This window comes from Bicyclus anynana, chromosome 26, assembly GCF_947172395.1.
Source record: "Bicyclus anynana chromosome 26, ilBicAnyn1.1, whole genome shotgun sequence".
Taxonomy (NCBI): Eukaryota; Metazoa; Arthropoda; class Insecta; order Lepidoptera; family Nymphalidae; genus Bicyclus; species Bicyclus anynana.
In genome coordinates, this window is record NC_069108.1 from 8,498,678 (window position 1) to 8,522,189 (window position 23,512).

A 23,512-nucleotide genomic window follows, 5' to 3' on the forward strand; every position below is an offset into this window, starting at 1 on the left:
CTAAATCGCTTAGCGATACGTCTTTGCCCGTATGGTGTAAGCTAAGATCATGCCTTTTCAGAGGAGTATAGCAACTAACATAACTACTAAACCGATTTGGCTGAAATTTGGAATGGAAATAGATTTTACTCTCGATTAACACATAGGCTACTTTTCATCCTGGAAAAATCCATGGTTTCCGCGGGATTTGTGAAAAACTGAATTTCACGCGAAGTCGCGGGCTAGTAATATTATAGAAGTAAATGTTTGTGGAGATCTCTCTGGATCTTAAACCAATTTTGAAAATTCTTTTATCTCTTACCAGGATGTAGTTCTAACAGATAAAATAAAACAATTTTAGATATTAAATAAAAAATTTAATTTAAAATATATTAATAACAACTATTGATAGAATCTAAGCTAGGATCTTGCTCTTGTTTCTGAGTGCTGTGTAGGCGACGATGACGGAGAGCGCTGTGGCCAGCACCTCGGAGTTCACCCACGGGCCAGAGTAACCTGGAAATGGAAAGTGTTTTTTTCACTTGATGACACAGTCTATTGAATAACAAAGCAAAGGGGGATGAAATGTTGGTTAATGAAAGAAACCTTAATTGCACAGAAACTTTAAAAAAATTTAAAGGGCATTTCTGAAATTTTGGTGCAAATATTGGAATAACTCAGTTGGATACATGCAATTTCATTTCGCGATTTTTTAAAAAAGCAGTAGTTTTTTTTTTATTTTCTGAGGACGGTTTCAGTAGCCAAATTCTTTGGAATGTTTATAAACAAACAAACTAAATATGTAACTAGAAAATGCATGTTATTTAATACTAAATTTATTTAAAATCATGTATTGTTTTTGAAATGTTATTCAGAAGCTATTACTGGAATAACTGGGGAATATGCGCAACATATGGTTCCAGATCAGGCATCTCAGATTCTGCAGGGTATGGGTTTGACTCCGGTCTGGGGCATGCACCTTTAACTTTCCAATCCTGTGCATTTTAAGAAATTAAATATCACGTGTCACATATGGTGACGGAAAAACATCATGAAGAAACCTGTATACCAGAGAATTTTACTAATTCTCTGCGTGTGTGAAGTATGCCAATCCGCATTGGGCCAGCGTGGTGGACTATTCGCTTAACCCCTCTCATTCTGAGAGAAGACTAGCTCAGCAGTGAGCCGTATATGGGTTGATAATGATGAATGGATTGTATTAAATTATTACTCCAGTGCCAAGCAACTATTTAGCAAACAGTACTCACTGCCCGGGTGCTGCAACTGAATAGCTAAGAGTGGAGCAACTGCGGCTGCCGGGTCGGCGCGGCGAGCCCTGCGGAGCGACGCCCAGCCCTCCTCATCCATGATGTGGATCTCGTGCACACCGGAGCGCGCCTTGGCTGGCTCCTCCGTCCATGACACCTGGACACATACATAACAACAGTTACTTATCTAAACAATATACAAGACACACATCACTATCTAAGCCGAGATAGCCCAGTGGATAGGACCTCTGCCTCCGATTCTGGAGTGTGTGGGTTCGAATACGGTCCAGGGAATGCACTTCCAACATTTCACTTGTATGTATTTTAAGAAATTAAATATCACTTGTCTCAAACGGTGAAGGAAAACATAGTAAGGAAATTTGCATACCAGAGAATTTTCTTAATTCTCTGCGTGTGTAAAGTCTGCATTGTGCCAGCGTGGTGGACCATTGGCCTAACCCCTCTCATTCTGAGAGGAGACTCGTACTCAGAGTGAGCCAAAAATGGGTTGTTAACATCACTATCTAGAGCCAAAGTAAGTATACTTATAGCCTGTGGTATGATTTTATCATATCTATATTATGAAGAGGAAAGAGTTGATTGTTTGTTCTTGTTGAATAGACTATGACACTACTATCAGACAATTTGAAATATTCTTGTACAGTTGGGAAGCTACACTATCCCTAGTACTATCTATACTTATAATAAATCTGTAGAGGTCAATTCTGTACATGAAATACAAGTTTTTTAGACTACTTTCTCACAATGTATTTTTAAAAATAATAGATCTACACTATTGTTATAAAAAAGTAAGATTTGATCTAATGTTTGTTTATTTTGAAACTCAAAACCATCTTTTTAAAAACTCCTTTCTCCATAAGAATGGTACATCTTCACAGAGTAATATGGGCTTTATTTTATCCCTATATTTTCACGGAAATGGGAAATTTGCTAGTAGTAGGTAAATAAAGCTAGATTTATATGACTTACCCTCAGAAAAGGTTATGTATGAAAAGCTTACCTGGTATTTGTTTTCACCGACGCGCGCCGCCGTCAAGGGTCTTCCCTCTACCTCGGCATACAGCGCGTAGTTTGCTGGCAAGGGGTTATCACATTTCAGTGTAAATTCGGTAATATAAGCTATTTGTGTGACCACGGTGGCATCCAGAGTTGTAAACGAATTCGCTTCAACCCTCGGGTTCTGACAACTTTCAGCGTACGTCCCGCTGATGGCGATCGCGAAAATCGTTAATAAATACTTTGTGACCATTTTTCAGTCTTTTGAGATGAGTTTAACTTAAAATTATGAGTTTGAAATTCGCCGTTCTCTCTCCACGTATTGTCGAATCGTCAGTGAAATAAACTGACAGTTGCGTTCCGAATGTTAGCTAATGTAAGTGAAAGTTGATTTCTTATGTCAAGGAAACCTTTCAAAAAATATTTCTCGCCTGTCGATACCATTTTTCTGTCTGTAAAATAACTTATCAGTCTTAATTTTTTATTTACTTTTTTGTCTAATAGCTGTAGAGTCTCAGTTACGTTCTAAATAATACATTTTAAAAATTCAATTTGTATCGTGTTAGAATCGGAACGCACTAACGAAAATCATCAATGACGTGGGATGTAATGTCAAAATGTCATTGACAGCATGACAGCAATTTCATTTTAAGGTGCGTTCCAAAATCGCTTAAATTTACGTTGCGTTTATAAAGTATAAAATATCTTGAAATTATTATTTATAATACAAGTTTCCTATCATTGCGGTTGTATCTTGGGGTTTTTTAATGAGCTGATATGGGAGTTTTTGAGAGTAAACTTGACAAATCTTCTAGAATTAAAAGTAAAGACACGTAGTAACAAAAATACCATAGAATGCTCGAGGCCTTTATTATGAGTGCGCTGGCACGGTCAATGTGTGCTCAGCGGTGTCTTGACCTGCAAGGTGGATGGCAGGTTGTTAACTCGTACTGCGTGTCATCCAGTCGCTTGATGACGCTGTTGGAACACCTTCATCCGACGCTGTATCCCTGGTTACTCATGACGGTTGGCGATTTGGGGGACGGCTCAATGAACTTCCACTGTTGGACTAGGTCCTTGTAAAGATTTCCAAACGTCACAGTCTAGATCTGACAGCACAGAACATACATTTGTGCTGTTTACTTCATACATCCGTGTCCGACAGCATCCAGCGGCTACCAGCTTCACTTATCAATGCCTTATTCCGTCCACCTATAATCGGCACGTTAGTATCAGGGTTTTATTAATTAAACATTTACCCATAATAACATCACTTCACAGTATATTTAGCCACTCATCACTACATAAAACTGACTTAATTATAATTATTTCGGATACACTAAACAACACTTCCACAGCCTAACTTCTTTAGTCTAAACTACAGAAAATACTTTAACTTGAACACTTGTAACAAGACGACAGTCGATACTCAGCTAACTCAATTATCAGAGGTCCCGACCACCTCCGTTGCAATCTCCCACCATCAATGCTTTTACAAACATTCACTGTTGGCGGGAGCCAATCATGAGTTCAACTTTTGGGGGAAGCCAATAGCGTATAATTATTTTTATTTATTCTTTACAAGTTTAACCCTTGATTACAATCTCACGTCATGGTAAGTAGATGATGCAATCTAAGAAGAAAGCGGGCTAACTTGTTAGGAGGAGGATGAAAGTCCACACCCCTTTCGGTTTCTACGCGTACATCGTACCGGAACGGTAAATCGCTTGGCGGTACGTCTCCAACCAGGCAGATCTAGACCAATTAAGAAAACCTCAATCGGCCCAGCCGGGGATCGAACCCTGGAACTCCGTCTTGTAAATCGACCACGCATACCACTGCACCACGGAGGCCGTCAAAGAGGGGGTGGTAGTACATAAGGGTGGGGTAGGAAGATAAAATAAATGACAAATAGTAACAAAAACACCGTGTAATGTGTAATCCTTGAGGCCTATATGAGGGTGCGGGCGCGGGTCAATAAAGGAAGGGTTGCTCCACTCCACGCCGTCGCCCTCTTACTACGTGTTCTCGTGTCAGAACACCTTCATCTGATGCTGCATCCCTGGTAAGGACTTGCGACGTCTTGCGACGTCCACAGCTGGACATGGGTCGTGGAAGGGTCTTCAACACCACAGTCTAGACCAGCTTCACTTAAGTAGTGATTGGTTAGCAAGACAATATGAACATGTGCATCTGTAATAGACACAAATACTGAAAGACTTCATTGTGCTGCCTCCCTGGTAACCACTCACAGTCGGCGATTGAAGTGCAACATAGGGACATCTCCAGAGTGCTGATGCTGCATCCCCGGCAACAACGTGGTCGTAACCAGAACAGTCGGCGGTTGAAGCAAGCAAGTGTCTATTGGCGCTACATTGGAACATCCCCAGAGACTGCTGTGCTCCTGGTACCTCAATATGTCAACAGGGGGTGGTAGTACGTAAGGGTAGGGTAGGGAGACAAAATAAATGACACGTGGTAACAAAAACACCGTATAATGTAATCCTTGAGTCAGTGCGTGCCCGGCGGCGTCTTGGCGGGCGAGGCGGGCGGCGGGTTGCTCCACTCCACGCCGTCGCCCTCGTACTGTCGGACAAGGAACTTTCGAATTTTTACTTATAGTGCGTACATACCCTAGTTAAAAACCTTATGCACGCCACGACTGTGTGTTCTCCAGATGCATGACACTGTCAGAACACCTTCCTTTGATGCGACATAACGACGTGGACGTCCATTGCTGGACATAGGTTGTGGTAAGGTCTTCGAAACACTAGTCTTACATACCAGATTCACTATAAAACTGCCTTTTTAATAATCTGTAGTGATTGGTTAGCAAGACGATAAGAGGGAGTGCATCTATATACAAATACTGGAACACTTCATTGTGCTGCTTCCCTAGTAGCCAGTCACAGTCGGCGGTCGAATCAAGCAAATGTCTATAGCATTACATTGGAACCATCTCCAGACAGTGCTGTGCTCCTGGTACCTCAATATGTCAACAGGGAGTGGTGGTACGTAAGGGTGGGGTAGGGAGACACAATAAATGACACGTGGTAACAAAAACACCGTATAATGTAATCCTTGAGGCCTATATGAGGGTGCGGGCGCGGTCAGTGCGTGCCCGGTGGCGTCTTGGCGGGTTGCTCCACTCCACGCCGTCGCCCTCGTACTACGTGTTCTCGTGTCAGAACATCTTCATCTGATGCTGCATCCCTGGTAAGGACTTACGACATCCACAGCTGGATATAGGTCGTGGAAGAGTCACTTAAGTAGTGATTGGTTAGCAAGACGATAAGAATACGAGTGCATCTATCTGTATTTTACATAACATAAATACTGGAACACTTCATTGTGCTGCTTCCCCAGTAATCAGCCACAGTCGGCGGTTGAAGCAGAGTAAAGAGTATTTACTGTGGTTGAAGCAGGCAAGTGTCTATTGCATTACATTGGAATATCTCCAGACAGTGCTGTGCTCCTGGTACTTCAATATGTCACTAGTGGGTACGTAAGGGTGGGGTAGGGATACAAAATAAATGACACGTGGTAACAAAAACACCGTATAATGTAATCCTTGAGGCCTATATGAGGGTGCGGGCGCGGTCAGTGCGTGCCCGGCGGCGTCTTGGCGGGCGAGGCGGGCGGCGGGTTGCTCCACTCCACGCCGTCGCCCTCGTACTGCGTGTTCTCCAGCCGCGTGATGAGCCGCTCGTCCTCGTCGCCGAACTCGCCGCCCATCAGCGACGGCTCGCCCACCACCATCACGTCCTGGGAACGATACTGTCGTTAGTAAGGGACCGCGACTGACTGTTAGCACATAGGGATGACTCACGCTAGGCAAATGAAAAAAATGGGGCCCCACTACTATCTAAACTGTTCTGGTTTTATTAAGTAAAAATATTAAATCAACCCTACCCCCACCCTACCCTACCTTACCCCTACCCTTAGCAAAGTCGGTCCTGCCCTTTGAGAGTGGTCCGATGACCAAGGGAAATAGGGCTAGTATTGTAAAGAGGTAAAGTTTGTGTGGACATAGGGGGTAATCTCTGGATCTACTGGACCGATTTGTAAAATTCTTTTACCAATAGAAAGCTACGTTATTTGCGAGTCTCATAGACTATGATCCACAAATTCACACGGACACGGGAACTACGTAACTGAAACCTCGGGCCGTCATAAAGCGGCATTTCTGCGTCTTTTAGAAATTTTGTATTATCTCCGAAACTATGTAACTAATTAACATACTGTGAAGGGCAAATCTTATCTCTATAATATCCTTGTGATGATTTAATAATTTATTTTGATAAGGATTTAGTAGTATAAATAATGACGTAAACCTAAGTATATAAAATTAATAATTTTTAAAACACAAAAGATACTATATCTGCTAATATATAGAAGATAGATATATGGTGTCGCGGACTTTTTCGTAGAACTTATAAAGGCACATAAAGCCTCCATACATTGATTTCCATTTTACACAATGATTAAGGCAGCGCATGCGAATAAGAGGAATTTCGGTTCAACTTGTATGACAAAAACTGTGAAAACTCTGCTAATATATGTATATGATACTAGCGGACGCCCGCGACTTCGTCCGCGTGAAACTCGATGTAAACTTTTAACAACCCCTACCCTACTCTACCCCTATCCTACCTTAATCCCTACCCTACCCTATTCTACCCCTTCCCTACCCCTACCCTTTCTAACCCAACTCTACCCTACCCCTACCCTATCCCTATCCCACGCGTACCCCTATCTCACCCATATCCTACTCCTACCCTACCACTTCCCTATCCTACCTTCACCTCTACCCTACCCCTACCCAACCCCACCTGTACCCTCCTCTACCCTACCCCTACCCCACCCCACCTGTAGCCTCCTCTACCCTACCCCTACCCTACCCCACCTGTACCCTACTCTACCCTATACCTTCCCTACCTTACCCCTACCCTTAGCAAAATCGATCCAGCCCTTTGAGCATGGTGGAATGATCAAGGGAAATAGACCTTGACAATTGTAAATAATAAATTGAGATATTGTCATGATAGAAGGTATAAAAGCTATTGGTTCCTTATTTGCGGGCAGTCGTTCGTTTGCCATCGCAGAGGTAACAAGTGCCAAGTGATTGCGGCAAAGTGTAATATATCTATATTGTATTGATGTATAATTCAAAGTGATAGCAGTGAAGTGTAATATATACATATGTCGAATTGGTGAATAATACATAATATTGAAGATCAACAGTGAATATTATTTGGAAACCCCTCTGAACTTTATAAATGTAACAAAGTTTCAAGTGATTATGCATAGCTAGTAACATTCTCCATTAAAAAGCGTATATAATAATCAGTGAGTGAGTTACCTGTGAGGCGAGGCTAAAGTTAGGTCCGGGGGAGCGCTTCTTGGCGGGCGCGGGCGGCGCGGCGTTGGCGCCCGCGCTGCCCTTGCGCTTGCGCCGCTTGCTGGCCGGCCGCTGCGACTCTGCGACACACATCACACCCACATCACATCACATCACACATTGGCGTATCTAGGATTATTTCCTGGGGTGGGCCTACATATCACTGAACAGGAGTCGACACTCGACACTCAATATAATAATTTCATTAACAACATTCGTGGACGCAGACCTTTGAAATGACTCGCCTTGGACTTGACTCATTTTATTATTTTCTCTTTGTATCTATGGTAGGTATCAGAAAAGGTCTTAATATATTTTTCAAAATCTTTATTACAGGTTTTTCTTTATTATAATTTGTAATGGTTATTATTTGACATTTTAAATGATATTTTGTGTACTAGTATTTCGGCGTCCATCATATAATTTCAAATCGGTAGCCCAGTATCTTAGGGTCAGCACTGGACCATTGTAAGAGAGTAGACTTAAGGCAGTGCTGCTGTGGAGGCCGTTAAGTATAGTATGTAGTAGTTCTTGTTGTTGGTAGCTGAGGTCATTGTTGTTGGTAGAGGTAGAGGTACACTTATACTGTTTTTTTTCTCTCATTTATTTATTACTTCTTTTTTTTTAATTTTTAACAATATAAGTATAAAATACAAAACATTATTAAAAATTTATAAAAAAAATTCATCCTCCCGCTGCGGGACTTTTGAGTGCCCAAGCAACCGGAGGTCAGGGCTCCAGAGTGAGGAACCTCCTCACAATACGCGCCGTCTCAAGAATCACTGCCTTCTGTATCCGACTCTTGATCCAACAGTTAAGCGAAAGCTTCTTAAGGTGTTGGTCGAAGCTTTTCGCTATAGTCACGGTCACTGTTGGCTCAAGAGTCTGAAACATAGACAACATCCTTGACCGGTACGCAGTAAGGTTAGTTCCCCCCTCTGTCGCCCCATAGTACGCTCGCATGACGCTCTCATTGAGTGGACGAGACCATCTCATGCGACGCACTACACCACCGGTAGCGGGAGCATTCACAGGAGCCCGCAGCCCCTCTTGATCCAAGCTCTCCGGTAGTGGGGGGCCGTAGAGGTAGAGGTTATTGTTGTATAGGTATTTATAGAGGTTATCATTGTTACTGGTAGTGATTGATGGTGTATGCAGTTATTGTTGTTGATGGTTATGGTAGAAGTTGTTCTTAATTCTCTATGTGTGTGAAGTCTGTCAATCCGCATTGGGCTAGTGTGGTGGACTATTAGCCTAATAGTCCACCACACTAGCCCAATGCGGATTGACAGACTTCACAGACTTCATATAATGCACACAACTGAAAAGTCGGAGGTGCATGTCCCAGACCAGATTCGAACCCAAACCCACTGAAATCGGAGGCAGAGGTCATATCTACTGAGATATCATAACTCCCATGAAGAACAAATTTTTAGGTGTTACCACAAAATACTGTATCTCAAGATACTGTGTTTAGTCATGGCACGGCAGAGTTAGATGGTGGTGTTTGTTGTTGGTGGTGGTAGTGTTTGTTGTTGTTGGTGGTGTTTGTTGTTGTTGTCGCTGGTGGTGTTTGTCGTTGTTGTTGGTGGTGTTTGTTGTTGTCGTTGTCGTTGTGAGTGCTCACCGGGGGGCGCGACCATGCGCTGCCACTTCTGGAAGAGCGTGGTCTTGAGGCAGTCGCGCGGCGACAGCGCGTACGCCTTGTGCCGCGACATCAGCTCCTGCATTGGTTCTAGTATCACGCACAACTGGAACAACAAACAACATTATGTAATTACCGCCATGTGGAATGTTGAGGCAAGTATTATTGCCCCGATGGTTGTTTCAGTCAATGGTCTTATAGCGAAAAGCTTCGACCAACATCTTAAGAAACTTTCGCTTAATGGTTCTGAACTGATCAAGAGTCGGATACGGAAGGCTTCTTGAGACGGCTCGTATTGTGAGGAGGTTCCTCACTCTGGAGCCCTGAGTACCAGTTGCTTGGGCACTCAAATGTCCCGCAGCGGGGGTTTTGATTTTTTTTATAAATTTTTAATCTATAATATAAAAATGAATCGCAAAATGCGTTGGTAAGCGCATAACTCAACAACGCCTGGACCAATTTGGCCAAATCTTTTTTTAAAATGTTCGTTGAAGTTCAAGGATGGTTTTTACGGCGAGAAAAAATAGAATTATTGCTGGAAAAACCCTAAAAATAGCCCTTTTCTTTTTCCCATACAAATGATTTGTAACTAAAACGTAGTCAATTTGAGCTTTATTGTTATTGTATAAAGTTCATATTAATAATGTCTTAATTAGAAAACGGGGTAGGGATAGGGTAGTGGTAGGGTAGGGGTAGGGAAGGTTAGGGTAGGGTAGGTGTAGGGTAGGGGTAGGGTAGGGCTAGAGTAGGGGTAGGGTAGGAGTAGGGTAGGGGTAGGGTAGAAGTAGGGTAGGGGTAGGGCGGGGGTAGGGTAGGGGTAGTTGAAAGTTTATATCGAGTTTCACGCGGACGAAGTCGCGGGCATCCGCTAGTATTCTATATTTCTTGACATTGTTAAACATTAAAAAAAAAAAAACAAGAGCTTTAATGTATTAATGTATAATATTCACTTGTTGTAACTACCAGGCGATCATAAAGCAATCATGGTTTTAGATATTTAAGTATGTCCTATGGAAAATATGATCCTTGATGGTATAGGATCCGCGCAAGAGGCAATGTTTTTAATTTCGATTTATTTTCATTATAGTAGGTTTCTTGGCCAAGCAACGGCAACCAGTAATGGAGGGGAAATAGTCAAGGGTGATTATAAATAGATCGGATATGGTAAACGTGATACAAGGACCTCTTGAAGACCTGCAGAAGCACAAAACATTAAACTAAAAGCACGACAACAGTGGCGCCCTTACTGGGCCAGATAGATAAACTTGCTTACTGCTGGATGAGCTCCATGTGCCACTATTTGATGCACATCAGCTCTATTTGTACCAGGCTATCATAAAATAAAGGTTACTCTCAGATAGATGAGCGTGGTGTTGGTGATTTCCTGTCGGGTTATGTTCTGGGTCGAGGACCGCGTGATCGGGTAGGTGCACCGTTTACCGCGACATGATGCGCTGAGCTTAAAAGTACCAGGCCTTCATAAAGTTAAAGTTACCCTCAGATAGTTGAGCGTGGAGTTGGTGATACCCTGTCGGGTGATGTTCTTGGCCAGCTGGTCGAGCGCCGCGTGGTCGGGCGGGTGCACCGCTTGCCGCGGTATGAGCTCCCGGTGCGCGCGCACCGCCATATGCCAAGACTTGATCCGCATTAAGTCGTCGAATGTGAATTCTAGGATTAGGCGACCTTCTGTACATACCTGAAATTGAGAATGGACAAATTACAGTTATTACATGGTAAATTGGAGGAAGAAGAAGGCTCAGAGTCACACAGCGGGCGATGGAGCGAGCTATGCTCGGAGTATCTTTGCGTGATCGAATCAGAAATGAGGAGATCCGCAGAAGAACCAAAGTCACCGACGTAGTTCAGAGAGTCGCGGAGCGTTTCAACGCTCCGCGACTCTCTTTGAACTATGGGCGGGGCACATAGTTCGAAGAGCCGATGGACGTTGGGGTCCCAAGGTGCTGGAATCGTGACCCCGCACTACAAGCGCAGTGTTGGTCGACCCCCACCAGATGGACTGACGACATCAAGCGAGTCGCAGGGATTCGCTGGATGTAGGCGGCTCAGGATCGTGATTATCTTAATTTAATCTTTAACCCATTTTGAATGGCCCATACCCACTTCTAGGGCTGCCTCATCACATATCTTCTAGACACTCCTTTACCCCCCTCATACCAGGCAATCATAATCAATCCGTGGAGCGTGACATGGAGAAATGATCGTATTATGAAAAGAGCTGTAAGGAGCTGCCTTATCATATTATTTATCTGAGAAGCTCCCACCGAACGTCATGAAAGTACCAGGCAATCATAAATAAGTCACTCTCAAAGAACTTGCTTACTTGCCTTAGTGAACATAGGTCCCATGGCGTCACCTGTGATCACACTCGAACGTAATACTTGTATTGTGAAATGACTCCTTGAGGTACAATTATACATAGCACCAGGTATGTTAGGCATACAGGCAATAATAACAACAACCACGATCCTTGTGTTGTAAAAGGACCCTTGGGCTGCCTCATCATCCATTTTCAAGGCACCCCCCGAATGTCATACTAGTACCAGGCAGTCATAAACAACAAATAACTTTCGTGAACATAGGTTTCCCGTGGTGCGTGATGCTCGTGTGAAAGGACTCTTTCTTTGGGCTGGTCTCATCTCAAATCTTCGAGACACCCCCCCCGAATGTAATTCTAGTACCAGGCAATCATAAACAACAAAGAACTTACTTTTGTGAACATAGGTTTCCCGTGGTGCGTGACCATAGTGCAGTGGTCACAGTCGAGCGTGATGCTCGTATTGTGAAAGGACTCTGGGCTGTCCTCATCTCAAATCTTCGAGACACCCCCCCGAATGTCATACTAGTACCAAGCAATCATAAACAACAAAGAACTTACTTTTGTAAACATAGGTTTCCCGTGGTGCGTGACCAAAGTGCACAGTGGTCACAGTCGAGTGTGATGCTTGTATTGTGAAAGGACTCTTTGGGCTGGTCTCATCTCAAACCTTCGAGACATCCCCCGAATGTAATTCTAGTACCAGCAAATCATAAACAACAAAGAACTTACTTTTGTGAACATAGGTTTCCCGTGGTGCGTGACCATAGTGCAGTGGTCACAGTCGAGCGTGATGCTCGTATTGTGAAAGGACTCTTTGGGCTGCCTCATCGTGTAGTATAACTCTGAGACGCCGCCCTCGTATATACTGCGGAAGTACCGCGGTATTAGCGTCCTTCCTATTGCTGGAAAGAGACCAAACATACGCATTACATCATGAGAAAACGAAACAAAAATAGAACACTCACTCACAGAAGTGTTAAAATTCAAAAAAAATCAAAATTCATTTAATTCGAGTAGACTCAGTTTACACGCACTTATGATACATCAGTTGACTATTTGTTAAGATTCTACCACCGGTCCGGAAGGCAGGTTCTGCTGAGAAGAAACCGGCAAGAAACTCAACAGTTGCTCTTTAAAAAAATCATACAATATTATAATTTACAATTGATAAGAACATTACAATTCCTCATAGTTTTACTTTTGTGAAGGTGGAAGCTGATCCAATGGCCTCCAAGCATCTTTATCATTGAGGAACTCATCAAACATAATAATGTTACAAAAATAATCGGCCCGCCATATTGGATTTGGAATGACGTCACTCAGCTGACTATGCAGTAAGACCAAGGGTGTTTTAGCACTAGAAAGACCAAGGGGGCGTGGCCCGCGTGTCCTCATATATGAAGACGTATGCTAGTGCGTTTGTATTATAACCTAACAAATGAACTAACTAAAAATGGCTATGTAGTTAGTCTATACGCCGTAGAAGTAGGTGCGAGAGGATTACCAGCTAAATCTCTCTACAACTTGCTTAAAGACCTTGTCCTCTCTAGAAGTGCAGCTAGTTCTATATTAGAACGAGTATCCAAAGCTGCTCTAGGATCTTACCAAATTTGCGGCAGGGAGAACAACACGAGCAACGAGCGAGGGAGAAAAACTTAGCTCAGCGGCATTTGCCGTGAGAAAAATAAGACAGTTTACTGATGTTGATACAGCTAGGCTTGTTTATTTTGCGTACTTTCACAGCGTAATGTCTTACGGTATTTTATTGTGGGGCAAGGCTGCCGATATACAATCTATATTTGTACTTCAAAAAAGAGCAATTCGAGCAATATATCAATTAAAATCACGCGAGTCCCTTCGTCAAAAGTTTAAAGAAATAGGTATACTAACAGTAGCCTGTCAATATATATATAACAGTATAGTATATGTAAGACAAAATATTAATTTGTACAAACGAAAAGGAGATTTAAACCCACGTCTTACTGGACACGGGCATAAGTTAGTTATTTCTGCATATCGTCTCCAAAGAGTAAAAAAATCTTTTGTAGGTTTGGGTGTACTCTTCTATAATAAGATCCCCAAGACTGTGATGGACCTGCCAATGCATAGCTTTAAGCAATGTGTTAAAAAACATTTACTTAGTCGAGGGTACTACAACATTGATGAGTTCCTTAATGATAAAGATGCTTGGAGGCCGTTGGATCAGCTTCCACCTTCACACAGAAAGTAAAACTATAAGAAATGTAAACAGTAATTGTTATTAATTGTAAATTATAATACTGTATGACTTTTTCAAAAGAGCAACTGTTGAGTTTCTTGCCGGTATCTTCTCAGCAGAACCTGCCTTCCGAACCGGTGGTAGAATCTTTACAAATAGTCAACTGACGTGTCAAAAGTACTTGTAAACTGAGCCTACTTGAAATAAATGATTTTTGATTTTGATTTGATTTTGATTTTGAGCAGAGAACGGGGAGTGTTGATCGATCGTCAAGGAATCCCTTAACCCTACATCCAGTAGTCACAAGTTCAGGACTCTGCTCGGAGTTTTTCTCTCTACCACGCGATGGACACGGCACCCGCACGGTGAATCCATGGAATGCTAAGATATTCGTCTCTCTAAATAGGTGGTGGTGGTAAATGGTTACATAAAGTAAACTTTACTTAGTACTATAGAACTGTTGCCTTTGTTTAGTACGAACTAAAGTTTAAACGATATGACATCTCATCATCATCTCCTTACCCTTATCCCACTTACGTGGGGTCGGAAAAATATGTCAATCTTTTCCATTCGTCTCTATTACTCATCCACTCCTTTTACACACATGTCCCCTTTCACACAATCCAACCATCTCTTCTTTGGCCTTCCTCTCCTCTTATGTCCTTCCACTTGCACATCCAACATTTTTCTAGTAATATGTCTTTCCTCCCTACGCATTACATGTCCATACCAAGCTAACCTTCCACTCCTCAACTTTTCTGTCACTGGCGCCACCTTCAGACTTCCTCTTATATACTCATTCCTTATTTTATCTATTCTTGTCACACCACACATCCATCTCAACATACGCATTTCGTTCACATGCATTCGTTTACTATCCGTCCCTTTCACCGCCCAACATTCTGAACCATATAGCACGACAGGTTTTGTATATTTTACCCTTAAGTCTAAGAGTAAACGATATGACCTCTATTGCCGCTATTAAATATGTTTTCTTTTAATATAAATTATCTAGAAAAAACAAAAGATCATCCGCAACAAATGGGACATTTTCGAAAGTATTTTGCTTTATGTAGCTGTTCAATGTTGTGTCAATGAAAATAATGACAATAATCGGGTTAAAGCTGAAAAGGAAAATGTATTAAAATACAAGTTTTTCATACATTTCCCGAAAAACAGCTAGTTAGTCACAACCAGCTGTTTTTTTTACTGCTGCTTAATTAATACATATACAACTTAACAACCACATTGTCATACAAATTGCGTGGTACATTATCTCGTTTCGACACTCTGAAATTTTCATTTCCTGGTAACTCAGTTAGCTACCAGAATCAAGAATTATCGTAAATAAAAAAGTTGATCGTCTCATCGAGATGAATTGAAACAGCGCCATCTAGTGGCACTGCTGCACAACTGTTTCAATTCCATATAAATTTGCGTTTACGTCAACGTGATAGTAACAGTATGAAAATATTGAAAACTCCCACTAGGCACACTGGTGTATTAAATGTTCTAGGGATCCCTGACTATATCTATTCTTCTTCTACTTAGACCCGAGTTCACCGACTTTCATTTAAACGGCGTTTGCAGAACCGGCCCGTCAAATATTAAACGTAGTTTGAACAAGGAGCGTTTTTTTCCTGTTCACCAGACGCTTTTTGACTCTGGTTTGTAAACCGAGCGATGGAGAACAACGAGTGAACGATTTAAGAACAATTTATTTATTATCTATAACAGCATTGCCAACTTGCGAGAAATTCCCTAAATGACGGGGATTTTTTGGGGAATTGCGATGTGTTCTTTCCCCAATTTAGGAAGTTTCCGCTTCCATTTGTAGGGATTTATAAATATACGTAATGGCAACATCGATTTATTATGTACCATGTCAAATTGACAAATATTTGTCATTTTGTTATATTTTTTTGTTTGGAAATCGAAGCTGGCAGCATCCAGTGACATAAAACCTCAAAGTTACGAAGTGATTTATTTATGAGAGAAAATGAATTATTTTTGAAATGAAAAATAAACTCTTTTATAATTTTACGGGTCCTTTGCATTTTGGTAGTTGAGAAAGTAATCTTCACGAAATTTGCGAGCATTACAAAAACATAGCCTACAAATATATCTATCAAAGACATCTTAACCGGGGTATGCACGCTCGGTTAAGATAAACGCCCGATTTACATCCTTAACCGGCATATGGGCTGTGGTGAACAGGAAATTTGGACTTAACGGCATTTAATTTATTTAAACGGTTTAAACGAATTTCGGTGAACTCGAACCTTAGTAGTTGCGGTAAGTCAAAAAAACATAAAGCTTTACTCACTATATCGCTTGGGTCCGTCCTCCAGGCAGAAGGTGAGCGTGAGCGTGGCGTCGTCCTCGAAGAACTCCGTCGCGAACGCGTCCCACCACAGGTTGTCAGAGTCCTGCAACGTTAACGATGCTGATCATTCCTACTACCCTAGTACCATTATTTGAAACGCGAAAGTTTGTATGGATGTTTGTTACTTTATCACCGCAACTGTTAAACCGATTTGGATGAAATTTAAATTTAAAATAGATAATACCCTTTACAGTGGCGTGCATAAGGTTTTCAACTAGGGTATGCATTATAAGTAAAAATTTGAAAATTCCTTGTCGAACTTTGTATTCAGTGGTCCAACAAAGGTTAGTATTGAGTCCTTAGGGTATGCAGTGCAGTTTTGCATCTATGGAGTGCACGCCACTGACCCTTGATTAACACATAGAGTACTCTTTGCCCCCAAAAAAACTATGGTTTCCCAAAAAACTGATAGTTATGATAGTGTGAATGTTTGTTACTCTTTCACGTCGTGACTACTGAACCAAATTAATCGGACATCATTACCAACCCATATTCGACTCACTGCTGAGCACGAGTCTTCTCTCAGTATAAGAGTTAGGCCAATAGTCCACCACGCTAGCCTAATTCGGATTGGCAGACGTCGTCGTCGCGAATTGAGAAAATTCTCAGGTATGCAGATTTCCTCACGATGTTTTTCCTTCAACGATTGAGACACGTGATTTTCAATTTTTTAAATTGCACACAACTGAAAAGTTGTATGCCCCGGACCAGATTCGATTCAAGTCTGGCAAGTCTGGCAAGTCATATTATAAGAACAATGTTGAAATTGCAAGTGGAAGGACACAAGATGAGAGGAAGGCCAAAGAAGAAGATGTATGGAATCTGTAAAAGAGGACTTGTATGTAAAGGGAGTGGATGATGAGTTGACGAGTAATAGACAAATGGACTTATTATTTTGCTTGCCACTTAAAGATTTTTTAAAGTAGGCATTTGTTTAATTTTTTCTTAGCTTAAATTTTAATAGTGACACATTTTTTGAAGAAAAAAAAGTCATAGTTTTTCAGTTAATTATAAAAACCCGCTTTAAAACATGTATTTAATAACTCTGAAAGTTTTGATTTATTTCAAAAACTAAACTTACAAATTATTTCTACATCGATTCCTGGTGATATTTTTACTAAAATAATTTTCACATCCGAGAAAGGGGGGCATCCACCCTCAGGGCAAAAGCGCAATTTGGCACTATGTCACTTTTGTTTCTTAAGGTATCCCCCCACCTACTCACCAATTTACATGAAAATCGATGGAGGTTCAACGAGAACGGAGATGAAAACCTTCAATAACTGTACTATTAAGTGGGACAAGGTAAGGAGATGATGATGACTGAATGATAGAGTCAAAACATTATCACCATCCATCCCCCCATCGTCCACCGCATTGGACTCTGTATTGCCATTTAATAGGCTGATGATGACGAATGATAATGACCAGGATTTCATAACAGGGAAGCAACTTAACATCAGGTTAAATTGTAGTCAAGGGTCAACTTCCTCCAAGTAGAGCGCTACCATCTCTGACTGTATCATCACTTACAGGTGTGTGTAGTTAACTAAATTTATCTATACTAATATTATAAAGAGGTAAAGTTTGTAAGTTTGTAAGTTTGTAAGTTTGTAACAATTTTTTGAAATGGGGTAATCTTCGGAACTACTGGACCGATTTTAAAAATTCTATCACCAGTAGAATGCTACGTTATCGGGGAGTGCTATAGGCTATATTTTATATTTCTATCATATATAACTACTGAGATATCGCGGGTTTTCTCTTACAGGTTAGACCGAAAAACTTACTTATTCGCATGCGCTGCCTCAACCATTGCGTATAACTGAAATAAATGTATGGAGGCTTTTTGAACCTTTAAAAGTTCTACAAAAAAGTCCGCGACACCATATATCTATCTTTTATATTTTAGCAGATATAGTACCTTTAGTACTTTAATAAATTATTTAAATTTTAAACTAAGGTTTACGTCATTATTTACACAACTAAACTTAAATCCTTATCAAAATAAATGATTTAATAATCACAAGGATATTATAGAGATAAGATTTGCCCTTTACAGTATGTTAATTAGTTATATAGTTTCGGAGATAATACAAAATTTCTGAAAGTCGCAGAAATGCCGCTATATGACGCCCCGCGGTTTCAATTACGTGGTTCCCGTTCCCGTATGAATATGAGGACCAAACATAGCCTATGACACTCGCAAATAATGTAGCTTTCTATTGGTAAAAGAATTTTCCAAATCGGTCCAGTAGATCCAGAGATTACCCCCGACAACCACACAAACTTTACCTCTTTATAGTATTAGCATAGAAGTCGCTTGGGAAATTAGTCTTTTGGTCATAGCACCACGCACAAAAGGCTGGACCAATTTTGCTGAGGGTAGGGATAGGATAGAGGTAGGGGTAGTGTAGGGTAGGGGCAAGGTAGAGGTAGGGGTAGTGTAGGGTAGGGGCAAGGTAGAGGTAGGGGAAGGATATGGAACGTATAGGGTAGGGTAGGGGTAGGGTAGGGGTAGGATACGGGTAGGGTAGGGTTAGGGTAGGGATAAGGTAGGGGTAGGGAAGGGTTAGGGTTAGTGGTAGGGTAGGAGTAAGGTAGGGGTAGATTAGGGGTAGGGTAGGTTAGGGTATGGATAGGTTACGGGTAGGGTTAGGGTAGGGTAAGGTGGGGGGAGGGAAGGGTTAGCGTTAGCGGTAGGGTAGGAGTAAGGTAGGGGTAGGGGTAGGGTAGGGTAGGGTAGGGTTGGGTAGGTTTACGAGCAGGGTAAGGTAGAGGTAGAGAAGTTTACATCAATTTTTACGCGGACGAAGTCGCGGGCGTCCGCTAGTTGTTAAATAATAAGATAATCACCTCTGTCCTCTGCTGCAACCTTTTGTTGAGTTCATATACCCTATAGTCTGGTTGCCCGAAGTAGGGGGCATGCCTCCTGAAATAAAAGAAAAGGAAAACAGTTAACTAAAGTTATAAAAAAATACATATGTATATTAACCTCTTCCTTTTTTAAGATGGTTCATAAGACTGTCTGCCATCTTGATCATAAATGATAATTAGGCGGTAAAGGGCTGATTGAATAAAACTTTAAAGTACTAGGGATATATAAGTGTATCATCATTTTCATCAACATTTTTTATTCGGCATACTCCTCTCAAAATGAGAGGGGTTTGGCCAATAGTCCACCATGCTGGCCCAATGTGGAATGGCAGACTTCACACACGCAGAGAATTAAGAAAAATCTCTGGTATGCAGGTTTCCTCACGATGTTTTTTCTTCACCGTTTCTATAATTAGTTTCAATAATTAATTTCTTAAAATACACACAACTGAAAAGTTGGTGCTCGCCCCACACCGGATTCAAACCCACATCCTCCAGAATCGGATGCAGAGGTCATATCCACTGGGCTATCAAGGCTCGGTCTATTCTAATTTCTATATTAAAGATGAACAAAGACTCAATTGCGATATGAATTTAGTATACACCTACTCGTAATTCTGGATTGATTTTCGGCCCAAATAGATTTTCGACCATGTTGGTCAGTTTCCATGTACCTGTACCTGTCATGTACGTAGGAGATATATAAAACACAAATGTGTGCGCAAACACAGGTGCATTCTCTATTCCCATAACCAGAAAGGGACGACATTTGACCAACAGCTATGCTTGTTCTAGGCATCGGACATTTTTTTTTAAAGAATAATTGCCATATCTTTTAAATATGACCAATACTCCCATTCCCCTCCAACTAGTCGGGAAAGGCTGTATTAGGAGTGGGTACGACAATAGACCAACGGGGGATCGAACCACCACCCCTCGATGATGAGTCCGACCGCTCATACCGTTGAGCTATTGAGGCTTTATATATTATATCAACACCACTAATTTCCCAATTCCAAGCAGCTGCCAATGAGACTTTACTTGAAAGAAAAATCCTTTAAAAAAAAAAAATTTTGTTGGTCTGACTCAAACCCGGAACCTCATTATTCGTAGCCGAACCAACTCACCACGGGGCTAATGAGGCATGCTGCATAACCAAGTAGTTTACAGTACCATGTACCAGGGACACAGAAATAGAGAGTATGTCTACAATGGGTAGAGCAAAGTTTCCCAAATATTTATGTGTCCTAGACCCCTTGCCATGTTTTTCCGTGTTGGATAGACCCCCTACTTATTTGATATTGATTTTCTGTATCCTACAACTTACACAATTTTATAAACATATATAATATTTTTTTACTTCATAGTTACTTTTAAAATAATGTATTATGTTTTGATATTATAAGATAATATGATGTAAAAAATAGGTACTATCAGTGTATGTGTCATGATCCACTATCGTGGAAACCATTTTAATTTCATGGACCCCCAAATCTTTTTCGCTGACATAGACCCCTTGCAGTTTGTCATAGACCTCTAGGGGTCGATATAGACCACTTTGGGAATCACTGGGGTAGAGCTTTAACCGCGGTGTCGGAAGTCAGTTTACCTAAAGTGTGTCTCCGGTACGGGGTGGTACAGCGGCGGCGGCGCGTACTCATGGTACTGGAGCTGGTGGTGCGCTTGGTGCGGATGGTGCGCTTGGTGCGGGTGGTGCGGCGAGAGATGGTGGTACTCGCGGTACTCGCCCTCGCCGCCGAGCGAGCCCAGCGCCACCGGCATGTAGGCCACTTTGTCACCGCGCCATCTCGCGTTTACTTCACAAACGTAATGTCACTCGATACTTTCAACGCACTGTTACGACTAATGGACGTGCACCCTTACACTCGATAAACTTGTACACGTCTTCGTAGTTTATGCGATCCTGGTACTTATGTAGATCGTCTTTGGGTCTTTGTAATATTTTTTTATTTTAATTATCTTAATTGATTAATTAATTATTTTATTGTATAAATAAATTTTTGATATAATATTTGTAAATATAATTATATAATTTAACACTAAACTTTGGACACTTTGGTATCACAATATTGCACTTTGCCTAGACAGAATAAAAAAAATACACACGTCAGCGATGCAATTACATTAAAAAACATTTTATTTGTTACCCAAAAATTATAAGTAAAACGGTGATTTTATACACCCGGACAGCTGCTACCTTGCGGTAGGTTACCCATTTTAATAATATAAAATTATAAAACATAAATAAATGCTGAATTGAGGAAATCACAGAAAAATCGGGACATCGGAAAAGCCACGTTTCGTAGATCACTTGAAATGACGACACGTCATATTAGACACGTATTAAGAATGGAGTTAAATTAACTAACTAACATTAATATAAAAATTACGATCGATTACCTATATAATTAATTATTAATAATGTTAACTACTCTAGATCTCACATTAAGTATTCACATTTAGAGTAAGCTAAAGCCGAAACACTGAGTCTGAAAATCGGGACGACCGAGTGACAACACTAATCCGTAACGTCACTAAATCCACGCGATAGACGAAGACGCAGCAATTTTTGAAACATTCAGTCCTCTTATCAAAACGCCTACCATACCGTTCCGAAATAAATAAAGCAAGTGGAATAATTCGTCGATGAATCACGCGTACTGTCTAAACGACTACCGAACGCGACTGATAGTGATAATAAAAAAAAAAGTATTTCGAATTTTTCGCGCGGGAAGTGTCGTCTAGCGTAAAAAAACATCCTATGTCCCTTATGTACTTAACATCGTTACGGTAAATTGGTCTTTATTGCTGTGTAATAGAGGCGATAAGCTCGTGGATTTGTGTCAGCGTGCACGGAGCGGCAACGCCGCGTCAGCTGGCCGCAGCTAGTAAGCCGCGATCAGAAAGGTCAACATCGGTTACTATTTTTTTTCATTATACGGTATATAGGTACGCCCGGCTATTTTCGTGGCGTGTTTGTTTTTCAAATCCAATATGGAATATAATTTTTTGAACTGTTAGCGCCAGTTATTAGTGAAGTTATAACAAATTATGACCAGATCTCATTTAATGAAGGAATGTTTGTAAGCTAATATTCCTACCATAAGGTAAGTACGGTGTGGTACGGTATTTAATTATGGAATTTGGACCGTGGTGATTTTGGATGACAGCATGGCTAGTGGTATGCCTAGCATGACCAACGACAATTATCATTGTCCCAGTCTCATCTCTTTCGTTCCAATGCAACGAAAAGGATAGCGATATTTCCGATTGCGCTACTATTGGCTGTCATTTTGTCTATTTATCTCTTAGAGATCTTCAATTTTCCTATTACATAGGTATGAAACGTATTTTTTTGATATTTAGTCAAGCGTAAACTTGTCGAAAAATTAAAAAACACTTACATAAGGGTTAATTTTTCGACAAGTTCTAAATAAAATAAATATTTATTATTTATTTTATTTAGAACTTTACGAAAAATTAAAAATGAAACTTACATAAGGGTTCCTAGGTAAATGCACAGAAGAGCATTCTTTACTTGACAAGTCATTAATTGTATCTTTTTAAAATCTAATAAGCACCTACTATGGAATATACTTTCCGAACTAACTATAAAGAATTATAAATTCAAATTTCGAATCTTTAAAGAAATAAGCTCTATGGTATAACGCCTGCACCACATTGGTAGAGCGCGTGTGAAATGCATTGATTTGACGATGTCCATGCAATTGTAAAACTTTTTGCTCCCACTAACTTGGAAGTTTAACTTCAGAAGTAGATTTTTTTGCACGCCTCGTTACATAAAGCGTTTGAAATTGTTCTTTTTACAGGACAAATCAAACGGACAACTTTCTAATTTTTAAATTATGTCTAGTATATTTTCCCTATTTATTGGTATTTTTACTGACTTCACGGCTTTGTATTTAGGCGGCTTGAGTCACCCAGTTGCATGGTATAATCGAAAGATCTATGTTTAAATTATACATTTAAATTTGGAATCTGTAGCAATAGCCATAGAGCTATTGTTATAGATTCTATATAGATAGACCATAGAGTCTAACGCTGGCGCCACAAATGCACGTGTGGAATGTAAAGCGAAGATGTCCATGCGATAGTAAAACTGGACTTTTATTGACTTCGAACTTCAAAAGTATTTTTAAGTAATAGTATTTTTTTCATGTTTTGACTATTTTATTTATATAATGCCTTTCTGTTACTACATTGTGTGAGTTGTTTTGCCTATTATGATTATTAAAATCCACGCTAGAGTAATTTCTAATTGAATCTTCTTATCCACTCAGATTATACATCTTTAGTAAAATATGTTTTGATTCTATCTCGTAATCTTTCAATTACAGTCTC

General features: G+C 40.7%; 3 protein-coding genes across 14 annotated transcripts in view; 1 reads left to right on the top strand and 2 right to left on the bottom strand.

The window, feature by feature from the left end:
• Positions 1-23,512, top strand: part of LOC112052834 (zinc finger protein 84-like) — a 387,100-nt gene that overhangs the window by 303,878 nt on the left and 59,710 nt on the right. The gene's annotated exons all lie outside the window — the stretch shown is intronic.
• On the bottom strand, positions 342-2,609 carry LOC112053690 (translocon-associated protein subunit delta). Its single transcript, XM_024093176.2, has 3 exons — positions 2,269-2,609; positions 1,248-1,404; positions 342-495 (listed from the first exon to the last, which is right to left on the bottom strand). The coding sequence occupies exons 1-3, from the start codon at positions 2,515-2,517 to the stop codon at positions 395-397; spliced, it is 507 nt and encodes a 168-aa protein (XP_023948944.1). The 5' UTR covers positions 2,518-2,609; the 3' UTR covers positions 342-394.
• LOC112053693 (LIM domain-binding protein 2) overlaps positions 5,809-23,512 on the bottom strand; it is a 66,909-nt gene continuing 49,205 nt past the window's right edge. For 2 of the 4 annotated variants that reach the window (XM_052889930.1, XM_024093185.2), the window contains exons 2-9: positions 20,739-21,230; positions 19,109-19,184; positions 16,193-16,295; positions 12,378-12,550; positions 10,806-11,006; positions 9,293-9,416; positions 7,627-7,745; positions 5,809-6,029 (exon numbers count right to left, since the gene is read on the bottom strand). In XM_052889930.1, coding sequence (XP_052745890.1) covers positions 5,865-6,029; positions 7,627-7,745; positions 9,293-9,416; positions 10,806-11,006; positions 12,378-12,550; positions 16,193-16,295; positions 19,109-19,184; positions 20,739-20,911 — 1,134 coding nt within the window. In that variant the 5' untranslated portion in view covers positions 20,912-21,230 and the 3' untranslated portion in view covers positions 5,809-5,864. The remainder of the gene's footprint in view (positions 6,030-7,626; positions 7,746-9,292; positions 9,417-10,805; positions 11,007-12,377; positions 12,551-16,192; positions 16,296-19,108; positions 19,185-20,738; positions 21,231-23,512) is intronic. The other 2 variants (XM_052889928.1, XM_052889929.1) reach the window with 1 other exon arrangement.